At 36.6% G+C, this 14,724-nt stretch overlaps 2 protein-coding genes across 2 annotated transcripts in view; both read right to left on the minus strand.

The window, feature by feature from the left end:
* sirt2 (sirtuin 2) overlaps window positions 1-6,048 on the minus strand; it is a 10,815-nt gene extending 4,767 nt beyond the window's left edge. Inside the window, exons 1-14 of the mRNA XM_015398409.1 lie at window positions 5,888-6,048; window positions 5,727-5,776; window positions 5,498-5,546; window positions 5,026-5,136; window positions 3,875-3,916; window positions 3,672-3,778; window positions 3,530-3,586; window positions 3,370-3,438; window positions 3,155-3,284; window positions 3,021-3,080; window positions 2,802-2,857; window positions 2,644-2,720; window positions 2,423-2,474; window positions 2,277-2,344 (exon numbers count right to left, since the gene is read on the minus strand). Of these exons, the coding sequence (XP_015253895.1) occupies window positions 2,277-2,344; window positions 2,423-2,474; window positions 2,644-2,720; window positions 2,802-2,857; window positions 3,021-3,080; window positions 3,155-3,284; window positions 3,370-3,438; window positions 3,530-3,586; window positions 3,672-3,778; window positions 3,875-3,916; window positions 5,026-5,136; window positions 5,498-5,546; window positions 5,727-5,776; window positions 5,888-5,903 (944 nt within the window). The 5' untranslated portion in view covers window positions 5,904-6,048. The remainder of the gene's footprint in view (window positions 1-2,276; window positions 2,345-2,422; window positions 2,475-2,643; window positions 2,721-2,801; window positions 2,858-3,020; window positions 3,081-3,154; window positions 3,285-3,369; window positions 3,439-3,529; window positions 3,587-3,671; window positions 3,779-3,874; window positions 3,917-5,025; window positions 5,137-5,497; window positions 5,547-5,726; window positions 5,777-5,887) is intronic.
* Window positions 6,049-7,462: 1,414 nt separating this feature from the next.
* atp5sl (ATP5S-like) lies at window positions 7,463-11,891 on the minus strand. The gene is made up of 6 exons (XM_015398416.1): window positions 11,817-11,891; window positions 11,310-11,500; window positions 11,134-11,214; window positions 9,185-9,324; window positions 8,923-9,085; window positions 7,463-7,869 (listed from the first exon to the last, which is right to left on the minus strand). Exons 1-6 carry the CDS (start codon window positions 11,832-11,834, stop codon window positions 7,719-7,721), a joined length of 744 nt encoding a protein of 247 aa, XP_015253902.1. The 5' UTR covers window positions 11,835-11,891; the 3' UTR covers window positions 7,463-7,718.
* Between the last annotated feature and the right edge of the window lie 2,833 nt (window positions 11,892-14,724).

Consider the following 14,724-nt stretch of genomic DNA (forward strand, 5'->3'; position numbering starts at 1 on the left):
AGACTGGATGAGAAAGCCTGCCTTGGTGTGAGCCACATGGACAAAGAAACCCCTGGTTGCTGTTAGCCTGACTGCTAAGTTGCTGCTGGATGAGACTCAACCTTCCAAACAGACGTGGACAAAAGGTTTGCAGGTTTGGCACAATTAGGGACAGAACAAACAATATGTCTTTTTGATAATTTTGATCATTTCATGTGTTTCCTGATGGGTAAAGGTAAAGCTAAAAGGATGGACTGCATGCTAAGCTATGCTACCGTAATATGTTTTGAGCTGTTGCTGAAGCTTGGAAAAGCTTTATTCACTAAGGTTTTAAACACTGATATAACATTTGTGTTCATGTGTTCCTCAGATGCTCATTACATTTCCATTACCAAGTATGACCAAGAGACATTTAGTGGAATCCTGATGTTTATTCCCTGCTAGCTATTTCAAAGAGGGTAAAGAATCATTTCACAAAAGGTTATTGGTTCCTGATTAAGCAAATCATTAAATAAAACAATATTTGGCCAAATAAAGTTTTATTCACCTCATGGACTTGCAAGTGAATTGGTCTAAAAACATTCAAATTTCTCTAAATTAGTGAAAAGCTAATTTGATCACATCCCAAATTCTTCCAGATAAACTTTGGTTTTCAAACACAAAATCCACCTTAATCTGAACTATGGTTTTCAACGATGATTCCCCTTCCTCTTCGTAGATATTATTTTATTTTAGTTGAGTTTCACTAGTTTTAGTGAAGGGCTTTCTACGGAAATACTTTTGACTTGGAGCTGAATTATTTTTTAAATAAACTCTTAGATTTTGAATAGAAATTGTGATGAATGTATTCCATGTACCGGTATGTGCAGAATTAACTGTTTGACCATGATTAGAGCTCGAATCACTCTTTCATCTATTGTTCTAACACACAGCTAGTAGGGCATGTGTTCATAAACAATATATAACAGCCGATATAATATCTGATTACTTATTGAATACATCATGTGATGCTAACATACAGCCACTCCCTAATGTGACTGTGGGTGGTTTTTGGCCTGGAGTTGATGTCATCAGACGGTGCCCAACCTTCTGATGACATCAAAAAAATAAGATATTTACCACTCCTACCGGGGAGGGCAATAAACATCTTAAAGTATGAGAAATATAAATTCCCAGCGGGCTGGGACTAGAATATGACAGTTATGTTATTCACAACATAAATATGGAATCCAACCTGGATGGGAATTGGCATTGAATATAAATCCACAACACTACCTTTGGGCCTATTTTGTAATTTTTAGTGATTGATTATTTTTATGAAATATCTTTTGATTTATTGTGAACTGATTGGTGAACATCATGTGCTGCAAGAAAGTAATCCCCACATAGTACTACTGCCATCAGGTCTTCAAAGGAAGCAATAGAAAAATGGGGATGGGTCTAAGGTCTTAGTGTTCTTTCATTTTATATAAAATAAAACTATTTTTAAAAAGACAGAAATAAAAAGTCCTGCACAAAATCGGAGGATTTGGAGCGTCTCTGAGCTTTCAAGAACTATCCTCAAACTTTCAACTTTAGAAAGGATTTAATACCAAAAGGTGTTGGAGATGAACTTTAAATGATAGGGAACTATTCAATGAGTGGATTATTTTATTTCTTCTTAAGCGATGCATGATATTTTGCAGCCCTCTGGTGGTTTAATAACAGCAGATATAATGACTGAATCATTTAGAATAACACTTGTAAATTAGGATGAATTCATCTTAACTATAACCAAAATCACTGCCAATAGATCTGTTCACTCCATCTGTTTGTGTATTTTCTACAGAGCACATATCTACATCCTAGCTCTAAAATAAAAATAAAAATACTGCTAAGAATTCCAGATGAAGAACATTTCACATCAGAGAGATGAAAACTCAAAGGACTAAAACAGAGCTTAGCCTTCATGTTATCTACTGAAACTATCGCTCTTTCTGCAGCCTCATTGAACCACAGACCACTAACAAGTCTGTAGATGTTATTTTTGTACTTCCTCTGACAACTGAAAGCTCATTGTTTTACATTGCGTACCAGCCTCCAGTAGTGCAGAGTTTGTCAGCACAATCCTAGATCTGGCATAATTATGGACAATGTTTCCAGCTCACTAATCGACAGTGGCCAAGCTAAAAAAAAATTGATTGATTCCAGCCACAATCCTGCTTCTTAGATTATGTAAAAATAAACTTACAGGGTTAAAAATTTTTCTTTTATGTTTTCAACATAAAACCAATTTATGGGATCATATTCAGCATCACCTGTACGCCTTGTCCGAGTCGAAATCCATTCCTCCTCCGAAACCGAGCAACCCCAACATAGGATCCGCCTGCAGACACACACAGGTAAGCCTTTGCAGCTGCAGCAGGTTAGAACATTAGAAAGTGTGAATTAAGCTCAGGCTAACCTGTCCTGTTTTCTCCATATTAATGAGCAGCCTGGGGCAACTTTTTGAAACCCTAAAAGACAAAAATAGAAGATAAAAAAAAAAAAACTGAAACAGTGAGGTCACTTCCTGACTTCTAGGAAAGCCAAAGCAGAATGGTTTTGCTGATGACTAATTACATTACAAAATTAGATCAGAACTGTTGCCATGCATGAAATTCCACCAGACTTTATGTGGAGTACCTGCTCACTAAACTTGCAAACGGCTGGACCTGCAGAGATGTGCCCATGACTATGAGAAGGTCACATCGAGGAAAATCCTGACAGAGAAACAAAGGTGGGACATTTAGTTGTTTTTGCAAAGAGGTTAAGTTCTGCACCAACAGCCATTATTTGCTCACCATTTTCATGGAAGTGAAGAAACGGGCTGGAAGGTTCTCTCCAAAGAAAACAATATCTGAGGGAAGCAGGATGCAGAGAAGATATTTTGAGAGAATATATGAAATCTTGCTCAAACTAAAAGCAAAATAAACAACGTAGAGAGACTCTGTCCAGAGCTAAAATAAGTAACACTAAATGTAGAATGACCTTAAAATCAATAAATAAAAGGATCAACTAACCTGGTTTGACCAAACTGCTGCACTTATCACACTTTGGAATTGCGTCAGAGAAGATTTTTTCTGCAGCACATAAGAGACGAAATTAGAATCTAAATTCTCCAAACGTCATCGGAGCTGGAAACATTTCCCAGCACCTTTCATCCAGTCCAGGTTGTACTCTTTTTTGCAGCAGAAGCTGACACAATGGGAGGTGTAGAAAGTTCCATGTGCCTCAATCAGGTCCTCTCCTTCCAACCCGGCCACTCGCTCCAGGGTGTCAATGTTCTGCACAAACGCACACATCAACATGAGTAGAGGAACTTAATATAAGCTGTATTTCTATGCGTTCCAGGATTTGCTACTGACCCACCTGTGTATAGCATCGTCTCAGAAGCCCCTTGTCCTTCAGCATCTTTATGAAGTAGTGGCAGATTGTTGGCTGAAATCAAGCATGGCAGTATATAACCGAGTCTTTAGTACATGAGACAGCAAATAACTGCTTCTCCTAATTAGCAGGCTGTTTTTTCTACCTTAAACTGTCCTGGGTACAGCTCCTTGGCCAAAGCGAAGAATGGTTCAGGATGTTTCTGTTATTAAATTAATGCAAAATATGTACTTGTTTATGAGTCCCATTTTAACAGTTATACATTTTTTGGAGAGAAACAAACAGACCTTAAAGTAATCAATCTGGAAGATGGCCTCAGGGTAAGGCAGGTTGTATTTTTGGAGGTTTGCATAGAGGCCTGTATCTGGAGAGCGGAAATCTGGGATTCCAGCAGCTGTGCAATCAGAAGTTTTATTATTCAAACACAAGAAATGTTGTATAATAATCAACAGGTGGTTCATTATCTCGAAATCCATGCATTCATACTTACATGTTGATATTCCTGCCCCAACCATGCAGATGATGTTTTTACCTGTTTGCATACAGAGACACTCATGAGCTTATAGGAAATTATTAAGCATATGCATTTCTTGAAACTAGGGAAACACCAACTGATCGGCCTCCTTTTTTTCTTAATTTTGGGAGATCGGCCGCTACTTTGATGTAAAACAGATCTTTTCTGCCAATCTTATCTCGCCCTGCAAAGGTCTGAAAATCACCCACTGTCAATGTCCTAAACTTTTATTTATATTTGAGGGCAGTATGGCAGAAGCTGTTATTGTTTCCTGGGTAATGATTAATGTCTAAGTAAGATAAGATTGAAATACTGAAGGCGTCTTGTGATCCTATAACATGAAGAAAAAAAAATCAGTTTTGGTCAAAATCTGAATGTCAGTCATTTTTAAGATTGGGACCCAACGATCACCCAAAAGCCTGCAATAGGTGCACCCCTAATTGATATCCCTGGTAATTAGCCTTAGAAATATCCTCTTTATACTTTTCATGTTTTATTACCGGAGCATAATCTCATAATGAGGGTGATCATCTCGTTTTATGTGGTTAGAAAGGGTCACTCCAAGAAACTGGTGTCTTAAAATAAAATGGCATGTTTTTGTTTAACTTTATACTTGATGGTTTAAAGCTAATGAAAGTTTCTCAGACATTTTACATAAGGTTCCTTTGTTTCCTGTGTGCTTATAATATAATAATAATAATCTTCTTTTTGTTTTTCTATCTAATTATTTTATTGCGTTTAACTAGGAAAGTCACAATTGAAACTAACAATCTTTTTTTCAAGGGAGACCTGGCAAAACAAAACAAAAATAAATAAAGTTAAAAGACATGACATGTAAAATGTTTAGACATTAAAAATTATACCAACTAACATCCCAAGGCGTAAGAAGCCACTGAGATTTAACAAGAGAAATGTTCCCTTAAACGTATTGTTATGCTTGGAGGCAGATTGGGAAGGATAAGCAAGATTCCGTGGATCTTTTTATGACAAGATATTTTTTTTTTGCTTTGGGAATAATTAGATCCTTAATTAAGATTGATTTTGTTCTCAGTGTGATACTCTGTATGTGCAAATAACCAGTAAATAGTAGACCAGAATAAAAAAACAAAAACAAAAGAAAAACTCACATTTGCCACTTTTTACGTAGCGTGCAACTCCCTCCAGAGACAGCTCATCCAGAACTTTCTCTGCAGAGCCCAGTCCCAGGGCACTGGAGAAAAGGCTGCGCAGGAAGTCCACTGGCAATGACAGGAGTGAAAATGGCAAAAATGTATCTGTGTTTTCATTTAAAACAATGCAGAATCAGTAGCAAATGCAGTATGCTTTCGCAACAATATATTTTGCTTATTGTATAAAGAAGGCAGGTTTAATAGTTTATTTTTTCTTCTCTAAGTTTTTCTTTTACATTTTTACATTTGTAAACTTTTGTTTAAACATAGCTTGAGATTATTTTTAATGTGTGACTATCAATATGTTGGAATTAAAAGTAAAAAATGTTTTTAAAATGACCTAATAAAGAACACATTAACAGTGCAGTAATGAATCATTTCATTACTACTATATAAGCCATTGAACTGTGAGCTTTGTATTTAGACGTACTCTCTGTGTCTCCAGCGGCTTCGTCTTCACTGCTGTCGTCTGATTGCACCTGCAGAGGAACGGATATTTACTTGTATTTCCAACTGTCCTATATAAAATTGCTCTATCAGTCAAAAACAAAGCAGCTCTTTGTTGTGATGCTAACCATCGCCTGGGTCTGATTTCATCTGACAGCTAGCTAATAAATAAACAAATAAAAACATGCTAAAGATAATACAACTAATCCAACCTCGGGTTCAGCTGTCACCTCCTCCTCTTGTTCTTCTTTTTTTGGTACCTCTGAAAATCAAATCATCATCATTAGAAACTCGACAGACCTGTTTTAAAGGGACTGACCCGATATAAACAGCAGCTAATACGTCTTTTTTCTGGACCAGACGGTCCTCCTACCTGATGGCTCAGACATTTAATCGTCTGTTATGACTCCAAAACTATGCAGTTAAGGTTGACATTCAATAAAAACCTCTAAAATTGAGGAAATGATACAGGAATAAGGAGTTTAGCTAATATACTGACGCTCAGTCTTGTTGTTGTCCGTCATAAAACTACGTCCGTCTACACTTCCGTTCTAACAGCCAACATTAGTTCCGGCTGCAGCTCACCTTTTTAATTTACTTAAACCAAGAGTTTTAGAGAATTACAAGCTCAATTCAATATATTACTGAATGTTCATCAAACATGGTATTTTAATGTATATTTATTGAAGGGATGTATACTTACAGATGCGACAGTCACTTTGGTCTTTGGGTTTTCTTGGTGCGTTCATCTGTTCGGTGTCGGTTTCATTTGATACAGAGAAAAGATTAACAGGATTATGGGCTTTAGCTTCTTAGAATATAAATACATACAGCCACACACGTGGACAATTTGCATCTCTGGTGACATACATAAAATGCCTTTAAATAAATAAATATATTAATCATGAGTACAATCTCACCATAAAACAATGAAAAAAAAAAAACAATAATTTACCATGTAACAGTTGGTAGACAATCCATCAAAATAAATGAACAATCTGTTACAAATGTATAACACAAGTCACATTTCCCATGGCCACTATCTACATGAAAACCAGTCGGAATGAAGCCAAGAAAAAAAAAATCTGTCTTACAACCAAGATCTTAACATGTGGAGTTTGCTAAACCTTTGTGGGAAATTAATTGAAACTATGTGTTTGGGTTGGAGGAGGAAAAAACTTGAGTATTACATTCACAAACAATTAAAAGTGGGTTTAGTGTGAAACAAAACTTATTATCCAGTCTTGAGTGCGGTGCAGAATCTGTTTCCCTTTTCATCTTTGCACCTACCTAGATGCTTTACATGCGAATTACATTGTTTAAAAAAAAGTTACTATATAGACTGTTTTATTATAACTAAAAATAAGTAATTTATTCTTTCAAAAAGAGGACTGAATGCAAAAGGAAAAATATTATAAATTGTCACTAGAGATAAATAAATAAAATCAATGTTCTTAAATGCATATCTGTTCCAGGGCCTGCAACCTTATTAGACTAGATTTAGACAAATTTTATTGTCGAAATTTCAATGCATACAGCTTTTCATGAGCACCTTACAAAAGTGAAATGAGTAATCCGATTGTAAACAGTAAGGGAAAAGGAAAACCAATTTAAAGACAACCTAAAGATAAAACGGCATAAGAGTAACGCTGGACTGGGAGTAACCTAAGTAGATTGTGTAAAGACATGAAAGAATCAAAACTCAGATTTTATCTGTAACTTCATGTTGTTGAGATTAAACGTTAAATATCTTAAGACTTTTTTTTTATTACTTTATTGGCGATGAGAACAAATTTGTTCCACATATGATGTATTGCCAGATGGTTTTTAATGTCTGTCAAATCTAAATGAAAACACTCAATAAGATTTTCAGTTGGTTGAACAATAAACTCTTTATTATGTACAACAATTTTATATTCAGAGAACAGAAATGTGGAGCTTGAAAACAAAGTCTTGGCTGAATAAAGAACAGACACAGATACTCCAAATAGTCCCCAACATATTTAGTCCACCTATGTTGAACATTTGTCCTTTACATATTTCTCTGCATTTTTGTTACCTTATGTGATGAACCTGCAATGAAATCAAGGGTTTATTTCTAATTAAGCAAGAAAAACTGAATATGAAAGAGCAAGATCCAAATTCTCCTTTATGTAGCGACTGCAGTGTCTTCATTGGTCCACTACCTCCGGTTGCACGTGATCCTATGACGTCTCCTCCACTGCCTGCCTCAGACTCAGGTCATAGCCTTCTGCTGTGATCTGGCAATGTGGTAACATCTCCTCCAACAGGATGATCACCAACCCTGGACTTGAAATCTTCGGGAGGTAGGACACATTTAGACGCTTCAGCCCTCTTCAGTAGAAGAAAAAAAAAAAAAAAGAACACAAAGACAGAGACGGATCCTTAGAACAAGAACAACCAAGACCAAGATGAAGAGCAAGAGCAGCTAGAGATACTTAACCTTTATATCCATATCAATTGGAATAATGCCAAAACCTAAACATATATAGTATTAGTAACAGACATAAACTATAGGTAAAGGGTAACAGTTGAAGTACGTATATTTAGGAGTTGTAGTATTATCACTTTATTCATTCTATATAAAAAAAGAAAAAAAGGGGGGCGGCCAACTTCCAAAAATGGAAGAACCCGGGAAAGAACAACAAGCAATTGGGGTAAGGGGCCTATGGGTTTTTACCAGCGCAAGAGAGGTGACAGAGCAAGGAATGTTTGAACTTTGTAATGTTGCAAAAAATATAGGAAATAAATCAACTAAACATCTACAAGTTTGGACTTCAACTTCTTTTGCCTGCGTCAAGAAAACGTGAACCCAGTGCCTATAGTGGCTTATTGGAACTTTATTGGATGTTTGGTTTGACAAACAATCGCCACTACGGGAGCTATTTCTGGGATCTGGGCAGATTTTGTTTATTGTCGTAGAACCCTACCTATTGTGGGACTGCAGAATCTGGAGCAGTACAATCTGTTTTTGTTTTATCTTTTTAACACAGAAAAATACAGTTTTTTCTAAATGTTTCCCAATCCTGTTTTTATTGCTGATGTTAAAGACATAGATACAACATTTTTCATTTGAATTCAAATTTAATTGCTGGATGCCTTTCTATTATCAAAGAAAACATCCACGACCCTTGTTTTTTTAATTTACAAAGATCTAAACATTCCTTTCCTACAAGCAAAACATTTATTGTCAAAAGGGTAAAAAATAAAATAAAATCTAAACATAATATTTTGTGATGTTAGAGTTCTGGAAATGTTTTGTTTTTAGCAGTGAGTACTTTAAGTTTGCAATTTTGCCATTTCTGGCTCATATGAAACCCCCCAAAGAAGAACAGTTTGTGCAGCGCTTCTTTAGAACCTAGGCCACACTGTGAGAATAGAGCGTACCTGAGATTCCTGAGAGCAGCCAGGCCACCTGCAGTTATCTGCGTACAGTGAGAGATGTCTAGCTCCTCCAGAGAGTCCTGGAACATGTGGAGTCCTGCCAGGAACCAGTCGTCCACCTCAGGACAGCCTTGTAGTTTTAAGGTTCGCAGGTGCTGTTGTCTCTCTGAAGGTGTTGATAAATCAGGTTAAAAAACTGGACCAACTTGCTCAGGGTTAAACTTATTTAAAAGCACAAAAAATGTTCTACGTCAGCACCAATTACCCAGGTTAGACAGTCCTGTGTAGTTGATGACGGTGTGACTCATGTCTACTTCTTCAACAAGACTGTCCTTGTAGTTCAGGAACTCCCAGCTGAACTTTCCCCTCGAGTTGGCACGGAACCACTCAGACTGGCCCACAAACCTGCAGGAGTAATGGTGTAATCAATCAATGGTGGAACCAGGTGTCAGCAGGTGTTTTGTATCTTTTACCAGATCAGCAGATCTCCCCTCTTTAGCAGAAAAGCTCCCTTGTAGCTTTCTCTGGGGCTTCGCTCGTGAATTTCTATCATTCCTACAACTGTCAGTTAAAGCTGTGTGGAGGGGGGGTATTGTTTTTCTGGGCTGCGTGTAAAAACAGGCTTAGATCAGAAGCAAGCAGACATCCGCTAAACATCTAATGACCAAGCTCCGTCTTAAATTAGAGATCTGATTGTATCTTATGTTTATAATAGAGAACTTCTCTCTCGTTCTGCAGGTTTACTAGTGTTTCCTAGAATATCTGACAGTAGAATTGGAGGCAGATCTTTTAGTTCTCAGGCTCCTCTCCTGGGGAACCAAATACCAGTTTAAGTTTGTGAGGCAGACACCCTGTCTACTTTTAAGGCTAGGCTTAAAACTTTCCTTTTTGATAAAACTTTTAGTTAGAGTGGCTCAGATTATCCTGCTCTATATCTATGGGTATGCTGCTATATTCTTAGACTTCTGGAGGACATTTCATCTTTCTATCTCTATTCTCCCACTCTGCAGAATTTGTTAGATCAATCTCTAACATTCTGCTCTCTCTGCTTTTTCTCATAGTAGCTTCATCTGGTCTGTTCCTGTTTGTCTCTGACTCCATCCTGGAGAGAAATATCAGCGGTGCTGCCATCAACACCTTTGTTTATAGATGTTGGAGCTTGGCTTGTTTTTCAGTGTAGTCCTGTTTCTCTGACTGTAACTGGCAGGATGTGCTCTCTTCATCCTCTGATCATGGGAGCTGGCTTGGAGCTTGCCTGCCTGGCTGTGTGTTTCCTGTACCGGGCAACGCCTGTGGAGCTGGTTGACAGTTCCCTTTGTATCTCTGCTTCTTTCTGTATGTCTGCTTCTGTCTCCTTCATCCGCAGTCGGCCTCGGCAGATAGCCGCTCACACTAAGACTAGTTTCTGTCCTGTTAAAAAAGTTTTCCTCTTCACTGTCGCTACAAGCATGCTGGGTGTGAGGGATTGCACTGGAGTCAATGAGTCGATGCAATCAGCTGGTTTTCCTCAGATAGAAAAGTTTGAGCCAATCTGATCTGAACTGTTTCTGTAAAGTGGCTTGAAATGACAAGTGTTGAGAATTGGCACTATAGAAATAAACTGAACTGAATTTTTGTCTCAGTTTTGTTTTATTTAAAATGACGGTATTGTGTAGCCCCAGGTTAGATCTGACTATTATAGAACCTGGTAAAGACTGGATCAAGTTCATTAATCTCTAACTTAACTCTAGGAATGAATGACATTTCATGTCGTTTCTTTCTACTCTAAAGAAAATAAAGAGAAGACGCATAGCAAATGTTAGTAATGTAGATTATAGAGTTTTAAAAGCATTGGTCCCCACTGAGGTAACAGTAACAGACGAAGATTATAAACATCAAGTGTAATTTATATGTTTCACAATCTTTTAACGTGTGTTACTTTCACTTCAGGCCTTCAACAGCTTCAAATATTGATACAGTAGCTTCTGAAAACACTTCAGTGTTTTTACCCTTTATTTATTCTGTAAGGAATAGAATCTTCTTTTATAAGTGATATCATATCTCATCTCATATTGTGTTGTGGATACAAGAGCATAAGAAAACACATCAATTACAAAAAGCCTAATCTTATCCTGTTAAACTGAGTCAGAGGGCTGGCCCATAATAAATGGTGTAAATATGCAGTCCCCTCATTTGGCATCAACAGAATGTCTATAAAAAAAAACAAAAACTTACCGAAATCCTCCCCCTAGACTCAGGATGTAATATGCAGATGCTATTTCTGGCCCATAAAACTTCCGGGTGTAACCATAGTAACTGTGAATGACAGAAAAAATACAGGATGAGTTGGTCATCAAGGCTAAGGTTTGGTAAGCTTGAACCGTGGAAACTCCAGTCCTCTGATGTCTTACAGGTTCTTCCTCTGGAGCCGGTCTCTCCCCACCTTGGCTCTCCAGTTCAGCAACATCTCCACATCATAGTAACGTTTGGCGAGGAAGAGGAGGCACCTGGAGAGGAGAGAACCAGGAGCTGCTGAGCTGGAGCTCCACCGTCGCCTAGCAACGAGGAGGAGTGCAGACCGCTGGCAACATCTGTGAAAGGACTGAAAAAAAGAAAAGAAAAATGTAGAAAAGATCTCATTTAAAAAAGAAGCTTGGGCAGACACAGTGGCGATGGAAATGTTAAGTTAAAGACATAAAGGACACAAAATAACAATAAAACCGCAGAATTAATGAAGCTACAGATCTGTTTCCTTGAGGTAACGTTAGCATAACAACAGATAAGCTATAACCTGATGCAAACAAACAAATCAAACAAACAAAAAACACTTCAGTCAGAGTTTATCAAAAAGTCTCCAAGAATCCCCTTAGAAATATTTTAACCTTTCAGGTTATAGCTAAACTGGACGGATTACTTACGAGCAAGGGAGCTGACATGACACCAACTTCCAACAGCAAGCCGTGAAGGACAAACCTTTCGTTTTCGCCTTCCTCGTGGATCGTATCCAAGAAGCTGTTCCTTTTTGCCACCACTAGAGGCCGCTAGTGAATATGGCCGGAAAACTACACGGTCTAACTGGAGTACTAACAATTTGCAGAATTTATTTAACAATGCCAGCTGAAGGGAATGAATCATGTGGCTTAAAAAAAAAAGAACGTTAGATATGCAGAAAAAAGAAAGATAGTCAGACTTCATGGGTTAATAATCTTTACCAGTCTAAGATGCAAAACTTAATAAAGCATTTATTCTGCATTCTAAATTACATATGTTTTTTACTGTTTGCAGCCAAACAGGCCTATGGATTTGGGATGTGCATGAGTAATTGAAACTTCGGCAAGAGATTCCCCCATCTATGCAATGAATCACTGCAGCTCTTCCAGAGTTAACAAGATTCTTTTTGTCACTGCTTTTAGTAAAGCGCCTGGCCGCTTACTCTAAGTGGCCAACAATTCATAAATGTGTGTATAGGTGTAATGTATAAATGCTCATCAGATTTTAAAAAATAAAAAATAAAAACAGGAAAATTGCAACATTTGCTTAACTAAGTATTTTTTGTGGTTGAATATAAGGGATTTTGCAGATATATTTTGTTTAGATTTACTTATACCTTTCTACCCCTTTATAAAATACAATAGAAATTTAATTAAATAGAATAGAATAGAATAGAAAATCCCTTTATTGTTCCAAAATAGGGAAATTCTGGTGTTTATGACAGAAAAAAAATGTAGAAAAAAATGTTCACACAAATGTGTGACTTAGAAAATGCATTAGAATAATATAATACATGTGTGACTCACAGCAGCAGATTTGTTCAGTTGTATTCATTGATTTGTATCTGTGTTAAGGAAAAAAAAAAATATATATATATATATATATTTTTTTTTGAAGGTTTTAATATACATGTTTGAATTTGTTTTGCACCATTTGTTTTAGCAACTGTAGCAAAACTGAATGGAAGACATTTTTGATGTGCAACTCACAGAACACAATTTGTGTACTTGTACTCAAGAATTTGAAGAGGTGTAACTTTTTTTGTGATTGTGTCAGATAAAAAAAATCTACAGTTGCAAAACACCAAAGTTACAATGCACAAATAATTTTGCAACAATAGTTCTGAACCATTTAAAGCAAAACTGAGGATGTAAGGGGTTTTTGATGTGCGACTTGTAGAACAGAATTTGTGTACTTGTGTACAGAATTTGTGTTACTTTTACTCTTAAGCACCGGTGTAAAAGGTGTAAAAACAGGTTGCTTTTTTTTAAACAGGTGTAAAAAATAAAATAAAAGTACTTTTCTCGATTTTTATTTTATTTTACACATACAAAATTTATGTAACTCTCTCTACAACGTCAAATGCACACTTACAATGCAAAAATAGTTTTGAAACAAAATAACCTTAATAGTTTTTAACTTTGACTTAACAGAACTCAGGCTTTCAGTAGTTTTACAGTTCACAGAATAGAATAGAATGGAATAGAATAGAATAGAATAGAATAGAATAGAATAGAATAGAATAGAATTTAACTTTACTGTCATTATAATGTCACAAGTACAAAGCAAAAAAATGCTGTTTGCATCTGTCCAGAAGTGAAATACAGGATATAAATATTTATTTACATGTATACATAAACTATGTATGTATGGATTATAAATTGTATATATAAACAGAAAAAGCAATTGTAAGAGGCTCTAAAATAAATAATTATTTAACAAATGAATGTGTTCATCTTTAGTAGAGTTGATCAGTGCAAAAAGGTTTTCACAGGTCTGCCTAAAAAGTCATCGATACAGAAGCAGCTGATCCAAAATAATGCTGCCCACACCCTCACTAAAACAAAGAAAGTGGAGCACAATGTAGCTGGCTTGTCGAAATGCGCTTTAGCATATCTTAGGCCACTTTGTTTGAGGAGTGTGTGCAAAAAAAGGCTTCTCCTGCATCACTCTCCTAAACTGCATCACCTTGTGCAAAGTGTGCTGAATAGATGACTGGTGTGTTATCTACAGGCAGATTATGTTGGAGGTCTTTGGCGCTGGTCTGTGGGTGGACTGTTATTGTTCTCACCATCATTTGCATCTAATTAATTGATATTTTTCTTGGCGTTGCCACTTCGCACCCTAACTTGAGCTGTAACTGTGGTCTTCTATTTCCCCGGTATGTTCCTCACAGTGGAAAATGACAGCTGAAATCTCTAAGATAGCTTTTTGTAACCTTTTCCTGAACAACGATACTGAACAATTTTTGTTTTCAAGTCATTTGAGAGTTGTTTTGTGTTTCCCATTTTGACACCACAAAGAGCAGAAAAACTTAATTGGCCACCTTGAAAAACCATTTCTCATGGTTGGATTCACCTGTGTGTGTAGTTAAAGGGTCAGTGGGCTTACTAGACAAAAATTTGTTCCATTACTTAGTGCTAAAGGTGTTTAAGTCAATAAAATAAATGAATTGTTTTGTTTGGATAATCATTGCAAAGTGTCTGTATTTCCTAGAAACTTAATTTCAAACTGTTGCTCCAAAAAAAAAAAAAAAAAAAAAAATTATAAAAGAAAATCACAACAATCATCAGCGGGGCCGATTGGTCATGGCAACCCCTGACCTTACCCAATCACTGGCCACCCCTGTGGCCACCCTTACCATTTTTTCCCTACAGACGGTGGCAGCAGTAATTCTCTCAAGTGGAACATTTTAACTTAAACATTTTAATTTTCGATACGTAAACAATTACCTGAGAAGAAAAAAACACTGTGGTTAATTATGCACATCAATATACTAACATTAAAGAAGATAAATACAGAATTCATGTTCTTTTCAGAACTAGATTCTGTCTA

This window comes from Cyprinodon variegatus, unplaced genomic scaffold, assembly GCF_000732505.1.
Source record: "Cyprinodon variegatus isolate N-32 unplaced genomic scaffold, C_variegatus-1.0 Scaffold933, whole genome shotgun sequence".
NCBI classification, from domain to species: Eukaryota; Metazoa; Chordata; class Actinopteri; order Cyprinodontiformes; family Cyprinodontidae; genus Cyprinodon; species Cyprinodon variegatus.